Source organism: Ambystoma mexicanum, chromosome 4q (genome assembly GCF_040938575.1).
Source record: "Ambystoma mexicanum isolate Mex_15411 chromosome 4q, UKY_AmexF1_1, whole genome shotgun sequence".
Lineage (NCBI taxonomy): Eukaryota > Metazoa > Chordata > Amphibia > Caudata > Ambystomatidae > Ambystoma > Ambystoma mexicanum.
The window spans coordinates 1265464648-1265484960 of record NC_090928.1 but is presented as its reverse complement, the minus strand read 5'-3'; the positions used below and the strand labels follow the sequence as shown (position 1 = coordinate 1265484960).

The 20313-nt window shown below is 44.2% G+C and overlaps 1 protein-coding gene across 2 annotated transcripts in view; it reads left to right on the top strand.

The window, feature by feature from the left end:
* DNPH1 (2'-deoxynucleoside 5'-phosphate N-hydrolase 1) overlaps window positions 1-19740 on the top strand; it is a 114147-nt gene extending 94407 nt beyond the window's left edge. For both annotated transcript variants that reach the window (XM_069608878.1, XM_069608877.1), the window contains one exon: window positions 18093-19740. In XM_069608878.1, coding sequence (XP_069464979.1) covers window positions 18093-18244 — 152 coding nt within the window. In that variant the 3' untranslated portion in view covers window positions 18245-19740. The remainder of the gene's footprint in view (window positions 1-18092) is intronic.
* The last annotated feature ends 573 nt before the right edge of the window (window positions 19741-20313 follow it).

The following is a 20313-nucleotide window of genomic DNA, read 5'->3' as shown; positions in this document are numbered from 1 at the left end:
ACTTCGGTTCAGATAGGAGGTGCAGATTATTTGACCTCAACGTTCTTGTGTTGGTGTTATGGATACTAGCTGTTGTAGATGTTAGGACAGTTTTTCTGAAGTCCAGTTAAGGGCCTAGTAAAACCATTCAACTGAGGCAGTACAAGACTCCACTCTTAGTATAAGACTGTACCACCTGAGTACATGGTAGCGTAGGCAGAGCAGCCAGGCTTATCTTAGGAGGGAGAGAGGGCAGTAGATACAGTACAAGTGAAAATTGTAATACAAATGATCCAAAGAAACACTGAAACACTATGTATTATAAAAATAAAGGATTTATTTAAATACAAGTAGGCCCAGATAAATCTAGGGGTTAAGTAAATACTGAAACATTATATGAAATCACAATATAACACAACACTATACTTGAAAGTACACAGACCCAAGTATAGACCTTATTTGGAACACCTAACAGTAGTTCTAGGGAAGTCAAAACCTTGTTATACACATTTAGTATAGGCCAAGCCTATTCTTTGGGAGTAAAAGACCAATGGTTACTTTTAGATTACTTTTGGTAATACAAGGACAGTAGGCCCTTCCAGTTGTACAGTGACTCTTGGAACAAATCACATAAACAGTCAACTGGACAATATACTTTTGGTGAATAGTGAAACACTTATTCTAGGTGCAGTAAAAACCTATAACTACTTTTGTCATAACACACAGTTATACCAGGTGAGTAATACCTATGGGTGTAATGTACAATTACAGATGCTTTGGAAATCAGGGAACCCCAGATTGAGGTAAGCAATAACTCTTGTAACTTGTTTTGGATGGCACACAGCTAACACAAGGTAAGTAAAACCCACTTACTTTAACTTCACAATGAAGGGGAAAGTAAAACCCAATGTCACACTTTACTGAATAGATATTCTAGGTAGGCAACAACCTAATGTAGACTTATTAAAGACAGGCTAGCAGCAAGTCAGGGGAAGCAAGACCCAGTTGAGGGACACTCATACAGTTATCCTAGCAGGACTAACCTGGTGATACCAACAGTTGGAGGACACTCATACAATTACCCTTCAGGAATAATGTCATGAAACCAACACATTACTTTTGTAAAGAGGCACAACCTAATCACAGGAGAGTAAAATACCTTCACATCTACTTTCTTTTAGACTGGCAAAACAGTGGCTAAGGAAGGAAAGATGTTAACCATACTTTTAAGAATAGTGCATCACACATCCAAGATCAGTAAGAACTTTTGTAACTGTTCACTCTTAGAATTACAGTTACCAATCAACTCTTTACAAGTAAGTAAAAACACTTGATTTCTTTTCTAGACAGAAGTCCCAATCCCTTCAAAGTCTTTTCCCTTAGAGCATGAGTGTTCTCAGTGGCAGAAGGGGGGTCACTAGGACTAGTGACCAACAGGCAGTGTTAGAATAAGTTCTTTAGTAGCAAAAGCCAGAGTTTCCTTAGGAAAAATGGGCAAACAAGTGAGTACTTTACTTCTAGGGTTAGAAGAGGGTCCAGGGGCTTCACAGAAGACACCCCAGCAGGATTCTAGCAGTGGGACTGGGTGTACTGGACGAGGGACCTCCCAATCACAGAAAACACCCCAGGACTACACAGAAATCCCTTAAGGTAAGTATATACCCAAGCCAACACAGTACCTCAGCAATGAAGAAGAGATTGCAGCAGGAGAACTTCAGGGACTGCAGCCAAATACCCGGTCATTGGATTCCTTGTCCTGGAGACTGAACACAAGACCTCAGAAGAGACTTTGCAGCAGGGATCAATGAAGAAGGCTCTAGGCAAGATTTCTCTCGTGGCTGAATGCGGTTCTGCGGGTTTGGCGCCTTTTCAAGGAGCACAGAAGACAGAAAATCGCGGTTGAATTCTCGTTGTTTAAAAGGTCCAGCACTCTTGTGAGGGGACTTTTTGGACTCGATTCGTGTCTCTGGAGATAGACCAGGATGCCCACGAAGTTTCAGCGAGATTCGGAATTCGGAAGACCATGCACCGCACAGTGGCAGGAGGTCCCAGGGTATTGGGGTATTGCAAGAACGCAAGGTCGCAGCAACCCGTGGGATGGCTCAAAATGCAGGTCGTCTTGAGTCTAGTGGGTCTCACCAGGCTCTGGGTTCGGGTCGTCGTTTTCAGAGACCCCAGGTCGATCGGAAGGAAGGGCTGCAGCAGGCTCCGGTTACAAAGCAGGCTCTCTGGCCGCTGGAAATCATTCCCGCCGCTTTTCCTTTGTCATCCTCTTCGGTTTTCGGTTCCAGTGGTCGACATGACTTCAGCTTCCAGGTTTCCAGTATTTATCAGGAACTGCAACACAACCTCTGCATTCTCTCCCCGCATTTATTCAAGAAAGGGGCGTTTGGCTGTCCAATCAGGACAGCCAACCCCCCACTGGGATTTGGCCCAGTTGAAGGAAGACCTAAGACAAAGGAGGGGGAAGTTCGGGACCCCTCCCCCACTTCCTGTGCTTACAGACTGACTGGAGCCTGGGCGGGGTGTCCAAAACTCAAACAAAGGATTTTCCCGCCCTGGATGTCAGGGGAAGGAAAAAGAAACACTGAATGGCAGAAAAAGAAGACAGGGGCCATTTTGGTAAAAATGAGCACCCTTAGGTGCCTTTACTGCAGCTGTGATTACAGCACGCGGTAAAGGGGCACCAAATTAGTAAAAGGTATCACTGCCACCAGCCATTAAAGGTAAGCTTGTCACTGTAACAGAATTGTTACAGTTTAAATGTGAAAGGGGATACATTGTATCTCCCCAGCACTCCACATAAGGTGGGGTGTGCTGGTTTTCACAGAATAAAATGTAAAAGGGATCCAAAGATCCTTTCTACCCTTGGGAACTGTAGTTCACTCAAGGTTAGCACAAGAAAGTTAAAGGGGGAGCCCCTAGGGCAACCCAGCAACAACAGGCACTTATTGCCAATAAGTTGTTTAGACATGACAACTTTAAAAAGACACTATGAAGAGTCTTAAAAATGACACCCATAAAAAGAGTTAAAGACAGGTGAGTGTGGAAAAAGGTTCCCACTCACTGAGGTATTAATGGAAAATATCTCGCTAGAAAAGCAAAAAGTTCTGGAGTTGAACCAGGCAAGGAAGATTTACCAGCCCTGTGGAAATCTTACCTAACAGTAGATATCCAGGCATATTCCCAGATCTGCACTTGTGTACAATAGTCAAAGTTCGAAATAGGAATCTGGAGGCCACAGTCAACCAGTGCAGCTCACGTCTCGCCGTCGTAACGTGGTCTCTATATTTAAGTTTCATGACGGCTCTAATAGCCCCATTTTGACATATTTGTAGCCTGTTACATTCAGACTTATTGATTCCCATAAGGAGGCTAGAGCAATAATCTGTTTGCGCCTACTATTGCTCTCGCAATAGTCTCTGCATTGTCCTGTGAGATAAGAGGCCTTAAGTGTGCTAGAAGTTTAATATAATAAGCACATGATGAAACAAGACTACTGACATGCTGTTTCATGGTCATGTGTTAGTCAAAGATCACTCCCAGAGTTTTCACTTTTTTGAGTGGTTTGATGGATTCTTCTCCCCACTGGAAGTTATCATACTGTGGGCCAAGTTTATTAATAGTGTGTGGTGAGCCTGTTACAAGCAGTTCAGTTTTTGATTTGTTCAGTGCTAACTTATTGTGGACCATCCAGGTGTCAATTAGAGTAAAAACTCTGTTGATGGCCAACTCGTCTATGCTGTGAGATCCAGAGAGCGGGATGACACATTGAGTGTCATCCGCATAGTTGGTAAATATAATGTTCTCATGATCAAGTATTGCGAACAGAGGAGCAGTAAGAATATTGTAGAAGCAAGGGGAGGTGCAAGCACCCTGGGGGACACCACAGGTTGTGACGATGGAGTCAGATTCAGCATTGCCGCAGACGACTCTGCTATCTTGATTGTTAAGAAATGACAATACCCAATTACGAGCTAGCGGGGAAAAATTAGCAACTTCACACAACCTGGTGGCCATGATATCGTGGTCCACCAGGTCGAAGGCCGCGGAGCGGTCAAGTAGCATGAGCAGAGATGCTTCCTTGTTATCCATACGGGCCATCAGCTTAGACTTCAGTTCGAGAAGCGCGGTTTCAGTGCCATATCCGACCCGAAATCCAGACTGATGGTCGTTTAAAATGGGATAGGTCTTTAGATGATCTGCAATTTGTATATAGGCCACTCAGTCCAGACTCTTAAGTAAAAACGCTGTGTTGTTAGTTGGATGATAGTTATTTGGCATATCGACTGAAAACCCAGGTTTTTTCAAAATTGGCATAACCCAAGATTTCTTAAGTTCCTGGGGGGACCGTGCCGGTGGAAATAGAGGTATTAACAAATTGGCGGATGGAGGCAATTTAAAGAAGGGGCACAAGTTTTAATTATCATGGTAGTATGTATATCATTTTTGCTTCTTGTAAGCTTTAATTGCTTAATAGTTTTTAAGTCCTTGTCTGTTATGGGGGATAAATTAAAGATTGGAATTGTTGCTGGTCTATGATACGACCAATCCACAGGTGTGGCCTTGGTGCATTTTATATTGTTACTTTCCTCTAATATATTTCCCTTAATGGTGTCAAGTTTTTTATGCATCGCTTGTTGCATAATGTTGCACCAAGTGACATCTTTTGCTAGATTTTCCGGAGTATCAGTGATAGGATCAATTATAGTGTTGAGAATTGATTCTATCTTGTTCAGCGTAATGTTCTTTAGGTTCCGATGCAGTATTTTAGTGGGATTCTGACATTTAAGTTTGATGGGAAAATCTACCCGATATCGAAATTTACAAAGAAATGATCCGACCAGGGACATGGTGATACTATTATATTATGGATTTTAGTCTCATGACTAGCTACCCAATCTAAAGTATGGCCCAAGCTATGAGTGGGCTCTTGAATCCATTGTGTAAAGCCTAATTCCTGCAGAGCTTTTTGCATTTCAAGGGCAGTCTTATCTTCCTTATGGTTAAACCATAGATTGAAATCTCCCAGAAGCAAATATTTTGTATTTGCTTTAACAGAGGCAAATAAAAAGGTTGACAGATTCTTTACAAAGTCGGTCGTTATGTGGGGAGGTTTATATAGCAGGAGAATGTTTAGACTGTGTGCTGCTGAGTGAGAGCCACTTTTCAGGTACAAAACAAATTACCACTCAAACAGTCAGCAACATTTTCATTATTATTGTTTCCTTGTACACATGCATACACCCCATTTGGAAAGGAAGGGGTAGCAGAAGTACTTATTGTGGGGAAATTGGGATTTGCACAATTTCGGTTGTTAGGGGAGGAAGAGATTGATTTATTACTGTAACGTCGCCCATGAAAAGGTTTTTGAGGGAATGGGGTCTCCGACATGGGGAAGGAGTACACATGCAGGTGTGCCAGTGTTGTGTTATTTTGTCCAAATGATATCCTTGTACGCAATCCTTTAAAGCGGCCCAATTGTTCACCAATTTCTCCACTTTGACTTCCACGCTGTCCATTCTCAGATGCACAGAGTTTCTTTTGTTTCCTATGCCCATATGCTGTTGTGCAAGGGTTGCTGCTTGTACCGCCTTGCTTTCCTTTCCAAGATGTTGTCTTGCCATAAAGAAAATGGGTTTGATGTGCATGCAGCAATATATATTAGCCCTGAGACAGAAGGGCTGGAGTGAAGCTGTTGGGCTGTGGCGGCGCTGCAATTTATTTAATTTTAATTCATTGCGGCGGATACATTGAAAGCATTGGATTGTTGGTGTGCTGCAATGTGTGAGGAGCGAAGGAATACATCACTGCAATCCTTCCCTGCAGCTGCCTGCACGACCTTCATTCAAGGCAGGAGGTGAAAAGGACGCCTCCGCCTGAGAACGGGAATCAACGCACGGCCGACGAGAAAGTCACGTGACCGCCAGCTGGGCTCAAAACCAGAGCGCCCTTGCAGCGTAGGCTCTGAGACAGAAGGGCTGTAGTGAAGCTGTTGGGCTGTTTGGCGGCTTTGGCACGTGGAGCACCATCTCTGGCCCGCCTGGTGCCCTATGGCAGCGACGGCAAAGCGACACTCCCTGGAGGGAGAAGGTGAGGGCATAAACACTAGAAGCAAACGTGATCGTCTCCTAGGGTGTGCAGGAGGAAGCACTCTAGAGAGGGGACACGGTATATTCCAACCAGTAAAAGCCTTAAAGACGACTCCCTTCCCTAACCTGAAAAATACGCTACAGAGCCAACTCCAATCCCACCTGTCACCTCATCAGGTATCTAAAAAGGGAAGGGAGGGAAAAAGTAACCCTTACAAAAGCCCCCCCTCTACTATTGAAGAATTAACTCTTGGGGGGGGGGGGGGGGGTGTCGGGAGGAGGAGAGTAAAAACCACCTCATGCATTATGGCGGCAGATCCCCCAGAACAGGTGGAGAAACAACACAAGCCCTCTGCCCCCTTTACCCGCGCAATACTGATCATAGTGTGCAGCCCACAACACTCACCGGAGAGGACGGAGCAGAGGTGGGAGCGGCTGCGACGATGGGGCTACCTACGCAGGCCGCGCCTGCGGGAGCCAGGTGCCCATCCTCGACTATCCTGGCTGCTGTACACACGCACCCGCAGGTGGAGGATCTCCTCTCCGCCAGGGGCACCTCAGACACCGTGGCCCGCGACTGCGGAGGGTGAGCTGGCAAGTCAAGGCGAGGACTGTCCTCAGGAGGGTGCCCGCCCCCCCCCCCCCCCCCGCGGCCGGAGTCGGCGGGGATGTGAAAGGAGTCCCCTCCGAGAGACGGGACGCCCACGGACCTCGTGCAGGAAGTGAGGCCGAGGCAGGGCGGGGAGGTGGGAGGGTCCTCCCTCTGGATTGATATCCCGGCCTCACCAGCAAGTGAGAGTGGAACAGCTCCCCAATCAGTCCTTCCAACAGTGAATCTGTTGGGAAAGGAGGATCAGAGACCCCTCAAGCACTACCTTACAAGTAAAATAGTGGCCAGTACATCTAAAACGTCAGCCAGAAAAGCATCACGCTCTAAAGCCCCATATAAAAAAACGTGCAAAAATCAAAACAAACTAAGCATCTCCAATCCCTCCAACTCCATGAATATTCTAAAGGCAGGAAAGGACGCCAAGATGGTTCCATACACCATGACATCTCTGAAGCGGAACTGCTGGCTATTGTAGAAGACACAGCCTCACACCTCTCAGAGATAATTATTCCCCCAATTCCGGTGGCCAGAAAGGAATCTATTCACCCACAAAAAAATCTTGAGGAGGCAGGCAACAAAAAGATTGCAGAAATTGCCCCAGACATGGGCCGACTAGAGCCACTCATTACAGGGGAATGAAAAGCTAAGTCTACCCCGTCCAGTGCATCTGAGCTAAGTGTACACTCGACCCATTAACAAAGTCCCCTGCGCCCCTTCCAAACATGGAGAAAGCGAGGGTTCATCAACCTGAGGAAGTGTCACTAGAACATAGAACACCATCACATGATCAAATTGATCCTACCAAGGGAAAAGAAACAACACAAGAGGAAAGGGTACTACAACCTAAAAAACATAAATGACCTTGGGCAACTCAGTAAAGGAAAAGAGACTCTGAAGAAAGACAAAGGGAAAAGTGGCAGCAAAACTCCCACTGAGCAACCTTTTGGCGAACCAATCAACTTCCAGCCCTTTGCATTCTAATACTACAGACAACAGGAAACACGCTGACAAAACAACAAACACCAAAGATCCAAGGGCGAGGTCGCCAATACCGAACAGACGGATGAGCGAGGTCGCCAGCAAACAAACGCAAGACTCTCCTCAAAAGAAATTGGACGCGATGACCATCCTATCAACGGTCACAATAGCACTGTCACCCTTTGGAAAGTTATATGAAGCTCTAAACGATGCAATGAAAGATCAATATACACTGATCGCTATGATGTACTCAAAAATACTCTTCTTATAGGGCTTCGTGACTGCCAAGGAGAAACATCCTAACGCGGATGCACAAGAAAGGCCAAGGCAGGGGAATAATAGTAAAGATGTCACTGGGAGAGAAGCAGAGGCACACGCTACAAGATCCTATCATACTCAAACAGACGTTTGCGGGAGTTATCCCCCACTAAAACACCAAAAGTAGCAAATGATGACTCATCCCGTACTTCTATAGTACCGGCAAGATCTCAAAAAGTTGATCCGCATTCTATTATCACCCCTGCACCTCTATCGCCACAGGAGGGCGGTGGTGGCGAAAACACCACAGACCAGGGGCAACAAATAAGAAAACCAGAGCCAAAACTGAATGCAAACGAAAGCTCAAAGACGAAATCTGCTCCGGCAATCTTCACGTTCACGACTTACCATATCTTCCCAACATTCGATATTTTCTCGCAGAAAGCCCTGTCTTAAATCGAACCTACGAAAAAGCCTGTACCGAAGCAAAGTTGCTTATCAAAGGAGGTGAAGGGCAACACAGGGATTGCGAAAGGCCCCCTTGCAGTTAAAGCAACAGTTGTTAAAAAAAGCAACAGCCTCAAACTCTCGCAGACCAATTCGAAAAATTCAATCTTATCACCAGCCCAGAGCGAGCTAGTAGAAGAGAATCGGCAAGACGATGAACAAACATACGACTCAATAGATCTGATGAATTTAAGTTTATACACTGTTCAGGATTCTGAAATTCCAGTAGCTCCGCAACAAAAAAAGATCAAAAGAGATGTCACAAACCCTCGACAGACGCAAATGGCAAATAAGAGAGTGATCTTTGAGGATTCTAGTCCAACACCACAAGAATACAGACCACGTACCAAAAACATAATTGAAAAAACTGCTGAAAGAGCTTCAGAGTCTTCGCAACCACATTCAGTGACAGGCCAGGACAGTACTATATTCCAATCCAATAATCAAGGGAATAACAGGAAAGCTGGGGTATGAAAGTAAAATGCAGAAAAAGTCGATGCCCCCAAACATCACCCTCCGGGGGAGACGAGTTTGCGCCGTCCTCCACTCCAACCAAAAACATATTACAGGTCAAGGGCTCACGACGCAAGAGAGATCTCTGAGTCACCTAATTGGCAAGAGAACGCTCGGGGAACGTAAGCTCACTTCTAGTGTGCAGCCAATCCTGACGCGGACATTCAAGCTCCAAAGATACCGCAAAGAAAGAGATAATTGGACTCTGAATTACAAAGCGTTATCAAGCATCTTTGAGCAAATAAAGCACATCAAAGTGGCTGCGCTAAACATTATTGACATCCTGGAACCTAACCTCAATAGAAGGAAGGACAGCTCCTACCTACATGTCAATTCAAGCAAGGCCCAAAAATTATTTTGGAGTTCCAAGGATGAACTAAAATATTTGGGCTTAGAGCTTATTCTAGCAATTAATGCGACAATCAATCAGACAAAACGATGGAGGACAAAGCAACAAAAAAATCCTAGAGGACTGATTAAAGGAAGATTTGCAAGAGCCACACGAAATCCCAACTCGCCTAGTAGGAGATTCTCCTACACTAGATTAGCTCAGGCTGCCTCAGAGAGAGTAACTAACATTAGAGAGCTGGGAGGGGAAAAAACAGCTAGAGACTTGCGGAGGAGCTACGATCTAACACAGCTGCGAAAACAGATAAAAGATAAATCGCCTAATCCAGCAGAAAGCCCTCACGGGAAAGAGGAGCAACGGTACATCTTATCCCCAAAGAATGTTTACCAAAGGAAAAAAATGGATCCACGTACCGATGCCGAACAAGAGTGGAGCCTCGGAGAAAGATCACCCCTTAATCCTGACGAAAACAGCGATTGGTTTATGAAGCAAGTAAATCGGCTAAGAACAAAGTAGCCGCTATATATGGTCACCTCCGATCCATCTTGGCTTCACCAAGGATCAAACGACATATCTACACTATCACTGGCATCTTGGAACACGAGGGGTTTCGCCCATTTGACTGCGAGATCAGACGTGCAACTGTCTGTACTTTGTCTTCAGGAGACATGGTTTATCAACAAGCCCTGCTTAGATGGCTTTGAGCTAGCACACTCCCGGGCACAAAAAGGCCAAAAAGGCAGACCACGATTGGGCCTAATAACAGCAGTCAAGTCAGGAAGTTCCCTGTCTTTGACCAAGGTCTTGAAGAGATTGGAATTCATCCTGGCATCAATAATTACGTGGTCAACCTTGGTCAAAAGCACAAAAAAACAGATGCAAGAGAAGATCTTGGTCCTTAACATCTATTGGAACCCTCTGAGAATCCCAAACGAACAACTTATGATGGAAGTGGAACGAGCAATCGACTCAGCCCTAATAGAAGATGACGTCAAACGCATAATGATTGCCGGTGATCTGAACATCGATCTACTTACCGACAAGAGAAACCCATGTGGAAGAGCTGCTTTGTGGTCCAGTCTCATGAAATCTAGAGACCTGCACAATCTGCACCTGATAAATAGCACAGAAGAAACCTTTACTCCAACATGGGAGAGAGAGGGTAAAGAGGCGGTCATTGACTATATCCATGTGTCCAGAAGCCATCTAAAATATTTTGCGTCCTTTATGGTGCCAAGGACCGAAAACGGCGACCACAACTTGTTACTTCACCAATGGCAGATGAGCTTAAAAGAAGAACGAAGAATGACGTTGCCTCCGGATTTGGACACACAGGGTATTTGTATTTGTTTATCAAACACTGCAATCAGCGCTCTGACGAAAGAATACTCCGAGCACTCCAGCCACAGCAGTCACTTTGTCGAGAACATAAGGGATTATTCTCCCGCTCTGACAGTCCACAGAAAGCTGCACAGGCTTTGGCAAGTAGCTTGTAAAGTAGCTGTGAAGGCTGTGACCCTCTGCCGGCTGCTCCTGCTACAGAAGTTTTCACAGTGTTGGAAGATAGCTGCAACTCCAATGCCAACTGACTTTCTGCAGTGAATGAGGTGTCAAAACATTACAAAAGCAATATGAAATTGGATTCCATGAAGAATATTTCGAGTCACAGATGTTTCAAGAGGCAGGAATAACAGTGACTGCTGACATCTTGAGTGTGAGGCACTGTGCACATCCAGTGTTTTCCTCTTTTGGGGAAGAATACAGGGATCTTGTGCTATTGGTCTAGTGCACTCGAACCATTTGGCCTACAACATATCCAGCGGGGAGGAAACAACGCCTTTGTGAATCAAGAAGTGGCTTTCGGAAAAAATCGTATTTGGATTACTACTATTGAACACCCTGTGAAGCAAAAGAAATTGGCTCTTTGAAATTGAACGAACTTTGTCAAGTCACATCAATTTGAATTCTGTTTTTAGTAATTGTGTCTTTGTTTGTAATGTATACGTTCTGATGAGGTGCACTAGACGGAAGCTGTATAGACCGTTCTGGCAGCCCGAAACTCGAGTCGACAATACCACAGAGCCTACTCCTCCCAGAGTTGGCTCTAACTTGGGTTTTTATAAACCAATATGTGGATTAATATGGGTCCATGAATGTTAGCTTTGGAATACCCACCCAGTGTTCTTACATCTTTTGATGGACAAAGTATTGTTAAATAGGCATTTTTGGAATTAGTAAAATATCAAACCCATATGGATGGGATGTTCTGAGGTACAGAACAAACTTACCAGGATTGCGTTTTTTTGCACAAGTATGAGTGATTTTTGTATGTATGGGGAGGAAAGAGTATGGAAGGCAATGATATGTGTGGTGTGAGCTTTTTTTGTTGATGTGATAAAATGTGTGTTCTTGACAATTGTTTTTTTATAGATGTGTTATTAATATATTTGATGTGCTCTTTTGTAAAAGTTTTCTATAATTAAAAAATTATTAAATTAATCAGAAATAAATGAGTTCTGGCATGCTGTTTTACGTCTAAAACACATACTCTTTAAGTAGGGTTGTTGTCTTGGAGGGGATAATGCTGCGTCTTTACGCACAAATGTATATGAATCAATTATAGGAGGTTGTGCAGTGTATCCACGGATAACTGCAGCTTTTGTTTAGTCCACAGAAAGCCGGCAAAAAAAGAAGTCAAACGGCCAGTAACGATAATCCACGCTTTCAACAAACAACTGGTGGAGAAGAGGAAGCTGGTCAGAAAATTAAAAAGAAGAGCAAATAAATCAGGCTCGGAATTCGACACAGTAGAATTAGACAAAGCTACAAAACACTACCAACAGTGGCTCAGAGCAAATAGACACCAGAGAAACCAAGAGGATGCAGAATTGATGCTGCGCACGATCTGCAGCAAAAAAACAAAGGACCTTTGGTCTCTGATTAATGGAAGAACAAAGGGAGAAAGCCAGCCGTTAACCAATGCAGTGGGCGAATTGAGCTGGGTGAAACATTTTGAACAACTTTACAAAGCGCCCCTGAAACTCCCAACACGCTCCCTTACTGATGATAAAGTAAAATGGAAAGTTCCAACGGATCATGAGACAAATCAAAAAACTCAATGGTTCACGTGCGGCAGGACCAGGCGGCATCACCAACTTTGACCTCAAACAAAAGGGCGAAAGTTGGTCCAAGTTCGTGGGAGAAGTTTTCAAGAACTGTAACACAGCCTAAACCATTCCTCCATCTTGGAAGAAGGCAATCGTTGTGCCCATCTTTAAGAAAGGTGCAAGAGACAACCTGAGCAACTACCGGCCTATATCATTATTAAACTCGATAGGCAAACATTTTGCAGCATTTATCTTGGAAAGCTTCAAAAGTTGGGTAGCCCTCGGCACAGGACGGACCCGTTACAAACAGGCTTTGTGAAAAATTCAGGAACGACTGACAACATCTTAGCACTAAGTACCCTGAAAGCCAAAGTAGTCGAAGGCCACCCCAAAATCTATATGGCCTTTATTGACCTAACAAAGGCATTCGACTGCGTCGCCAGAACCCTGCTCTGGGAAAAACTTGAAAATAGCAACTGTCCACCTGAAATTTTAAATCCCATCAAGGATCTGTACACCGACACGTCGATGTGCGTACATCAAAATCAGCAAGGCCTACTGTCATCCTGATCGAACGAGGAGTAAAGCGGGTTTGCCCACTAGCACCAGCTCTTTACAATGCATACACCTCAGATTATAAAGATCAAGAGGCAAAGGTACGATCCTTCCCCCCAAAAATAGGTGAAGAGCAAATATCAAGAATGCTGTACGCAGACAACATCATCTTGATGGACCAAACGCCTATAGGCCTCCAAAGACAACTGACGAACCTGGATTCTTATCTGCAGGCAAACCAGCTTCAAATGAATCAAGAAAAAACTAAAATCATGATTCTGGGAAAAGGCGTGAGCAAAAAGGTGAAATTCACATGGAAGATACGGGAAGAAACACTGGAAACGGTGGAGGACTTTAAATATCTTGGTATAACACTTAGCAAAAGTGTCAAAGAAAACCTGATGTGTGAAACCATTCTGAAAAAGCTACGCCTGCTAATAACCCAGACCAAAATGCTCTCCAGAAAGTACGGCCGTTTCACAATTGCCCCATTGCTGACATTCTACAGGATGAAAGTCATCCCCACTTTAACGTATGGGGTGGAAGCTATGCCTTGCTTTACATCACTTTTTTGGCAGAAAGTAGAAGGCCGCTATTGGCGCAAAGTCCTCAATTTACCACAATCAATTCCTGTGGGAGTCATTAGGAAAGAACTCACTTTACAGTCACTAAATTCCATCATAGCACGGAACGAATTGATGCTATACCGCAAAATGCTCTTACCTAACTCCTTGTTGATACTTAGGGCAGTTGAACAAGAAATGAGAGCAGGGACATGCAAGATGCTCCAACAATGGGAGGAGAAAATAATCTCTCGTCTTGTCTGGGCAGGCTGCTCTCGCGAGGACCTCATTCACACTCCAGGAAAAGTAAAAAAACGAGTGATGGAGAGAGACTGGATACAAACTATAGACGAAGCCCAGCTAGTAAAATCAATGAAGAACAGTCCAAACAATCCAGTAAAAATGAATGAAGCGAGAGCTTATCTATTGAAGTGTCCCTGCAAGAAGCTGCGTGAAAATTTTATGCAGATCCGCCTAAACATCTGATACACAAACAAGATATTAGAGAGGCGAAAACAAGTCAACACCAGCCTCTGCCGATTTTGCTTCCAACCAGATGCAATCGAAACCTTGAAGCACCTACTCCTAACCTGTAGAGGTGTAGACGAAACTCGCTCTAGTCATCTGGGGCATTTATTTGGCAAGTTTGACTTTGTGGACGAAGAGGGGAAATGGAACAACTTGATGAGTAGAGAGAACATTAAATGGACCATCGCAGTTGTGGGATTTTACGAAAGTCTTGGCCTTTTGAACCGCCAGGACCAGGGCAAAGTAAATAGTACAACTAGAGGAGATTGTTACGCTCACCTGGTTCCCACAGGGGCGTCGATCGGACCCGGACAGCGGCGGTCTCCGCCAACGTGAAGCATAGTGCAGAGATGACAGTCTGGACTGTCCCGCCTAATCTCGTCTGTTTGACCCGTAGAAGTATTCTCCTGCAAGTGGAGAAAGGGATTTAGCTCCGTGGATTTTAGTGATGGTCCCTCCCCACTGTTCTCGTTCTCCCCGCTAGTCACCTCCGATATTCCCGATTAGTATCCTCACCTTATGTTTTTAAATGATGAGCTCTCCATCCTGCGTGGCATGCAGGGGCGCGTAGATAACAGCTACTTCACTGGTTTGGGGTACTGGAAGAGTTCCGGAGGAATATTGACTCCGGGGTTTATAAAGTTCAGTTCAAAGAGTTCAATATGTCCGATGTTCACTCTTGCATCCCCTTGTTGAATTGCAGCAAAAAATATTGTCTGGAGGCTGCTGATGGCATTCAGGTAAGAGTCTGTATAACCCAACACTGTCCGGTAAAAGTTGCGCGAGTTTAACTTGTTGTTTTCTCTCCCTTTTATAGATGCGGCATAAGAAGATGTGGAGTCTTGAAGGGTAATGCCTCTGGTGGTAAATCTGGTAAGCCTGGTGGTAAAAGTGATTGTATTTGTCGGCTCTCTAGGCTCACCTTGTTATTCCTTTTGTTTTTCCCTCAGGTATTGGAGTTCGCCGAAGAAAATGATGGAGGCAGCGCCAAGTCGACAGATGCTGTGGACTGGTGAGTATGGCGCAGCGCTGCAGCTGGCGATGCGACGCATGCTGAAGTAATGTCCTTTCAGGCTCGGAGTCGTGCTAGATCCAGAATCAGGTAAGGAATTAAAATAATGTCCGTGATCTAACCTTTTCTCCTTCTTTCCCCTTTTTCTAGGAGCTCCGGATTCGAGGCGGGCGTGGCAGAAGACTGGATGCAGGCTTGCAGGCACGGTGAGCGTTAAGCTGCAGAATGCAGAATAACGCGAAGCGTGTGTTGCTGGTCGGGCGTGGTTTAAATAGCCTCAAAAGTAGTCCCAGGTAAGAAGTCCCTAGAACCACACCCGAGTAAAAAATAGTCCCTGTAGTAAAATAGTCCCCTCCAGGCTTCACGTTGGCTTGGATTCATTTGCAGCATGGTATGCCTGAGGTAAGTAATGACTATGAGCCTGGCGCCTGAGGCGCCAAGACTGAACCCAGATAGCCCCTAGCCGGGGCTGCTGAGGTTTTAATGAATGTCTGGATGCCTGCTTCCGGGGCTGATGGGCTTGGTCCAGATACCCGGGGTAGGCATCATGACACAGATGGTGCTTTGAAGAAATAAAACTTCATCTCCGCCCCCTCTTCAAACAGCAGAGGCTGACAGGATCCAGACTTTATTAAATAAAAAAATATTATATAATTACATTTCTTACGGTTCACAGCACTGTGCGTACCAATGGAGTTACTATAGAAAGTACTTGCGTCATGAGGGAAATGTTCTTCCTGCCACTGTAAGGTGCTTGGCATTGCTGCATTGCTCGTTATGCTTCCGTACTATTGCATACTGCAGCACCGGTGCAATTATTTTACAAAGTTTAGGGTTCTTACTACATTGTACTGACGTTAAGGTCTATGCATTTTTCAGTACTTACTCTGGCAGTTCGTTCTTTCTTCCCGTTTAAAGTAGCAGTGCGGTAAGATTGGTGAAGGCAGTCATCCCTTCTGTTGTTGATGCATTCCGTTATGGTGTACTCCCTATGCCTTTGACCTGTTTGCTTCATAAGTGCACAATTTGCAAATCTACTCTATTTTCCCTGCCAATTTTTGCCCATGGTGCTGTTTGTCTGTTATTTGCGTTTGGTAATTGGTACCACTATGTAAGAGAGCACCTTCCTTACTCGGGCGGTTGGATGCCACACGATCTCTGCAAATAAACGTATAGTCCGCGACTGCTGTCCGCATTAACATGGTGCCAGCAGTTGCACTATGTGGCACAGTAAGGGTATTCTTCTCAAAACCAATGAAATTCACTGACAAAAAACGTTGTTAAAGGGACCTTATGGTTAAGTTGCACTAGTAAAAATCTATAGAATTGAATGGAAAAACGTTGTTACAGGGACGTTATGATTACAGGTAAAACCTCAAAATTTGCACGTTATGGTAAGCTAAGCAACCATAACTCGCGCCACCACCTTGCACTGCTAAGACTAACACCCATAACATCAAAGATGACATCACAAATGTCATTGATGACATCACATGTACATATACATTTCATGATGAGCCTCCACAAGGGATTGTCAATATAATGTTGGCAGGAAACTATCAGAGGTCATTAGGAGAACATCATTCATCACACAATGCATTGCTATAAACACCATTGCAGTCTAGAGTTCTTTCCAGTATATGAAACAAGTCATGCAGAAACGTAGTCATTGTCTGCAGCATGCACCACAGAGGTGCAATAATCACCTTTTTGCCATGTTGGATAGTAAAATGATGAATGCTTTAGTGTCAGAGTTTTGCATACTGTGACACTTGTAATAAGTAACTAATAACGCCTCATTTACTACATACTTGTACTACTAAACTCAAAACATAAAGAGACCTCAACGCACACAAATAAGCCCATATACAGGGAAAGTAAAGTAGGCAAAAAGCTGCAGTATTAGCAGAAAGTGTTCATAACCAAACTGGTTATCTTCATAGCCACAAATGATTGCTGTGTTTCAGGCCTGCTTCTTCCCTTATGTATATGTATCATATGATGTGACTGAACCCTAGGGAAAGTAGTGTAGAACATATGAGAAGGGTAAGGTCTACACATAGAGTACCTTTTGAATGTTTACTTCCTGATTGTCCGTGAAGAAAACCACCTGCCCTACATATATCATTGACCAAAAAAAGAGGGAGCAGGACATGTCATGTCATAAGTGATGTCATCTTTGATGTTATGGGTCTTAGTCTTAGTGCACAGTGGTGGCGCGAGTTATGGTTGCTTAGCTTACCATAACTGGCGAATTTCTGAGGTTTTTCGGTTTTGCCTGTAACCATAACGTCCCTGTAACAACGTTTTTCCCTTCAATTTTATAGGTTTATACTAGTGCAACATATATATTGTCTTTTGGAATTCGTTAATGTGTCTCCAAGAATATATTTGATGCATTTACAGGCGGGTCACATTCGAGACCTGATCAGCCACAGGAATTAATCCATCGGATGGATTCTGATGGCTACCTTTTTTTTTTTTTTTTAACATGTTTACATGACATGTGGTTGTCATGCCTTCATATTCTGTGCTTGGGTATCACACTTTGTATTTAGGTTTGGTTCACCATTTTTTTTCTTCAGTTTTATTCTTTTTTGCTCAGCCATGGTACAAATGTAATAACCAGGAAATAAAGGACTGATCAGTGTTCCATTGAAAAACTATGGCATTTAATGGATAACTAGAGAATAAAAATAATGTCGTTATCTGCTAGGCACATAGATTTATTTATTTTTCCACAGAGGCACCCTTGCACCCTCCGCCATTGCCCTCCCCCTACGATACATTATAGAAAAGACAGGTGTTTTTGTGTTATGAAGTTTAGTATAAGAATGAGGAAAACTCACCGGAGGGCAGACTTAACATTTGGTGGTGGATGTGTCTCAGTGGAGCGAGTGGTTTCTGTGGTGTTCTAACTGTGTGAGCTTTTGGCCATTGTTCTTGCACTGCCAGCTGTGTACTCCGCATGACTGGAGATAACCTAACGCAGGAGTGTGCCAGCCGGTTTTCACATTCCCTTCATCTCATCTACCTTACAGGTTTGTCAGCTATGGTACGTGGAGCAGAGGACGGCAAGCGATTCTTTGTCAAAGACTACCAGGAAGAGGATATAGAGAAGCTCTTGGAAGAATATTTCAGGACCACCTTCCCTGGATCGCTTGTGATGCAGCCTGGAAAGGATGCTTGCTGAGAGACCGAGACCTCACACGGCTGGGAATTGAATGCCGTCTGAAGCCAGTGATTCCCTCTGTAGAATGTTGGGTGCATTAGACTGGAGAGATTGTCTTGGCTTTGTCCCCCAGAAATGTTTCTATTTCAAATGTTGAATTTGTTGCTTTCTGTATTTGTTTTCAATTGTTCAGTTTATGGCAGGGGATAAAGGTGTGTGACAAGTTTTAAGTTTAGCTGTCAAACATTGCTACCATCAACGTCCAATGTATTGCTAGGTACACTACGATACATGACTTTGAGAAACTATTGCCACTAACAAAGAATACATGAAAACCGTCTGTAGTCCATTCCATGAGCTTTCAGAGCCCTTGTTTTGATGACCTGGTTGTTTAGCAGTGCCACAGATGTGGCATTTGTTGTTCTGGTCAGTCCTGGCTTATACTCCTGTGTTTGTGACCACCTGTGGCTCTCCACTGCTTGATATGTGTAGGTTTAGAGTGTAATCCAGGCACGTGTACCTATTCTTTAAACATGCATATGCCACTTGAGCTTATGGATGTCGGTTACCTTGTGGTGTTGGGAGCGCGTAAAACCCTATTCTGTGCTCAGTTCTAGTAAACCATTTGTGTTACTTCCTGTGTACTCTCACAGTTGGGATTGGGCTTTGGCTGTGTATGTGCCAATGGCTAGTTTTTACTAGTTGTGAAGTCTGCTCCGAGTTTGACTACCACTTGTCTACACAGACGTCTGGCTTTCGGGTTGGATCTGCAGGGTTTGGCAGGTGGAGGGGACAGTATCCTTCAGTCTATATGTACTGTGTGTTAAGACTTGACATGTACTATGGGACTTGTCCACCATACTTGGGCTGAGACACTTGTTCATGTGGAGACGGAAAGCCTGTGCATTCCAGTGCTGGATGCACAATGGACGAAAGTTAAGTGATTGGTCTGTCTTAAACATGAGGGGGACGGGTCTTCCAGTAATGCAGGGTCTCTGTGGTTCCCAGTCTGGCATCAGTTGTTCCATAGGATGCTCATCGTCCCCCCACTATGGTTAGGGATGGTGCAGGTGCTTGTTTCCCGTGACATCCGTTACAGAGACTAATTGCATTGATAAATGTTTTACTCAATCTGCATGCATCAATCTGTTGCGATGATATACCGATGAAGGTCTGTGCATTAAGAATAAGCCGACAGCACTGTCGACCCCATAGTTGGGAGGGTGTGAAAAATCCTCCCCCTTTATTTAGTGCGGGTGTGAAACAGTTTTTCATAGACCCTCATCAGAAGGAGACCAACGCTTTTGCACTACTGACAATAGCAATGCTGCCCCTGTCTGTGGACCAGAGTGCCTTCTCTTAATTGCAATTGGAAATGCAATTTTGTCAATACACCAAAAAGTATTATTATCCTGTTATTGAATAATCCCCGCCACTTTTCTACTTGTCTACTACCATGTTTGCTGTAAATGTTGTTAATGTTGTTACTCGCAAACAATACAATATTTGCATATAAATGTCTGATTAGCACGTTTCTTGTTATAGGTCAAACATTTTTAAAAGTTCTTCAAGTTACCCCTCCAGGTTTAATTGAACCAGTGGCTCTTAGTTTAAAATCAGTACCCTCTGGGTGCAGAAGAGAATTGCTTCTGGGTACCAGGTCTACTGAGAATTGCCACCAGAACAGATGTGAATTATTTTATTTACCTGCACAGCATTGTCCTGTTTATAATACGTTGTATTGTGTAAGAAGCAAAGGAATTTACCAGAATTTGGTGACTGTTTACACATTAGTGCACATTTTGGGAATGGAACAAAGTTATGTATTTATTTTCCCAAAACCGGGTCAAACACTGTCCACTTACGTCTAAGAACTAATTGGTAAAAGATGGAAAGTGCTCTTTATTGGTCACAATTGCACATGAAACCAGCATTGGCAAAGTCGGGAGGTCTGACGTTTTGTGCGTGCCTTCGCCAGCACTTGCCTCAATGCGTGATTACGGCACTCCATAGTTAGTGCGGGCTTCTGCAGAGTCCATCTCATAGCTTCATCACTAGCAAATACAACCATGTGAGTTCTGAGCACACTT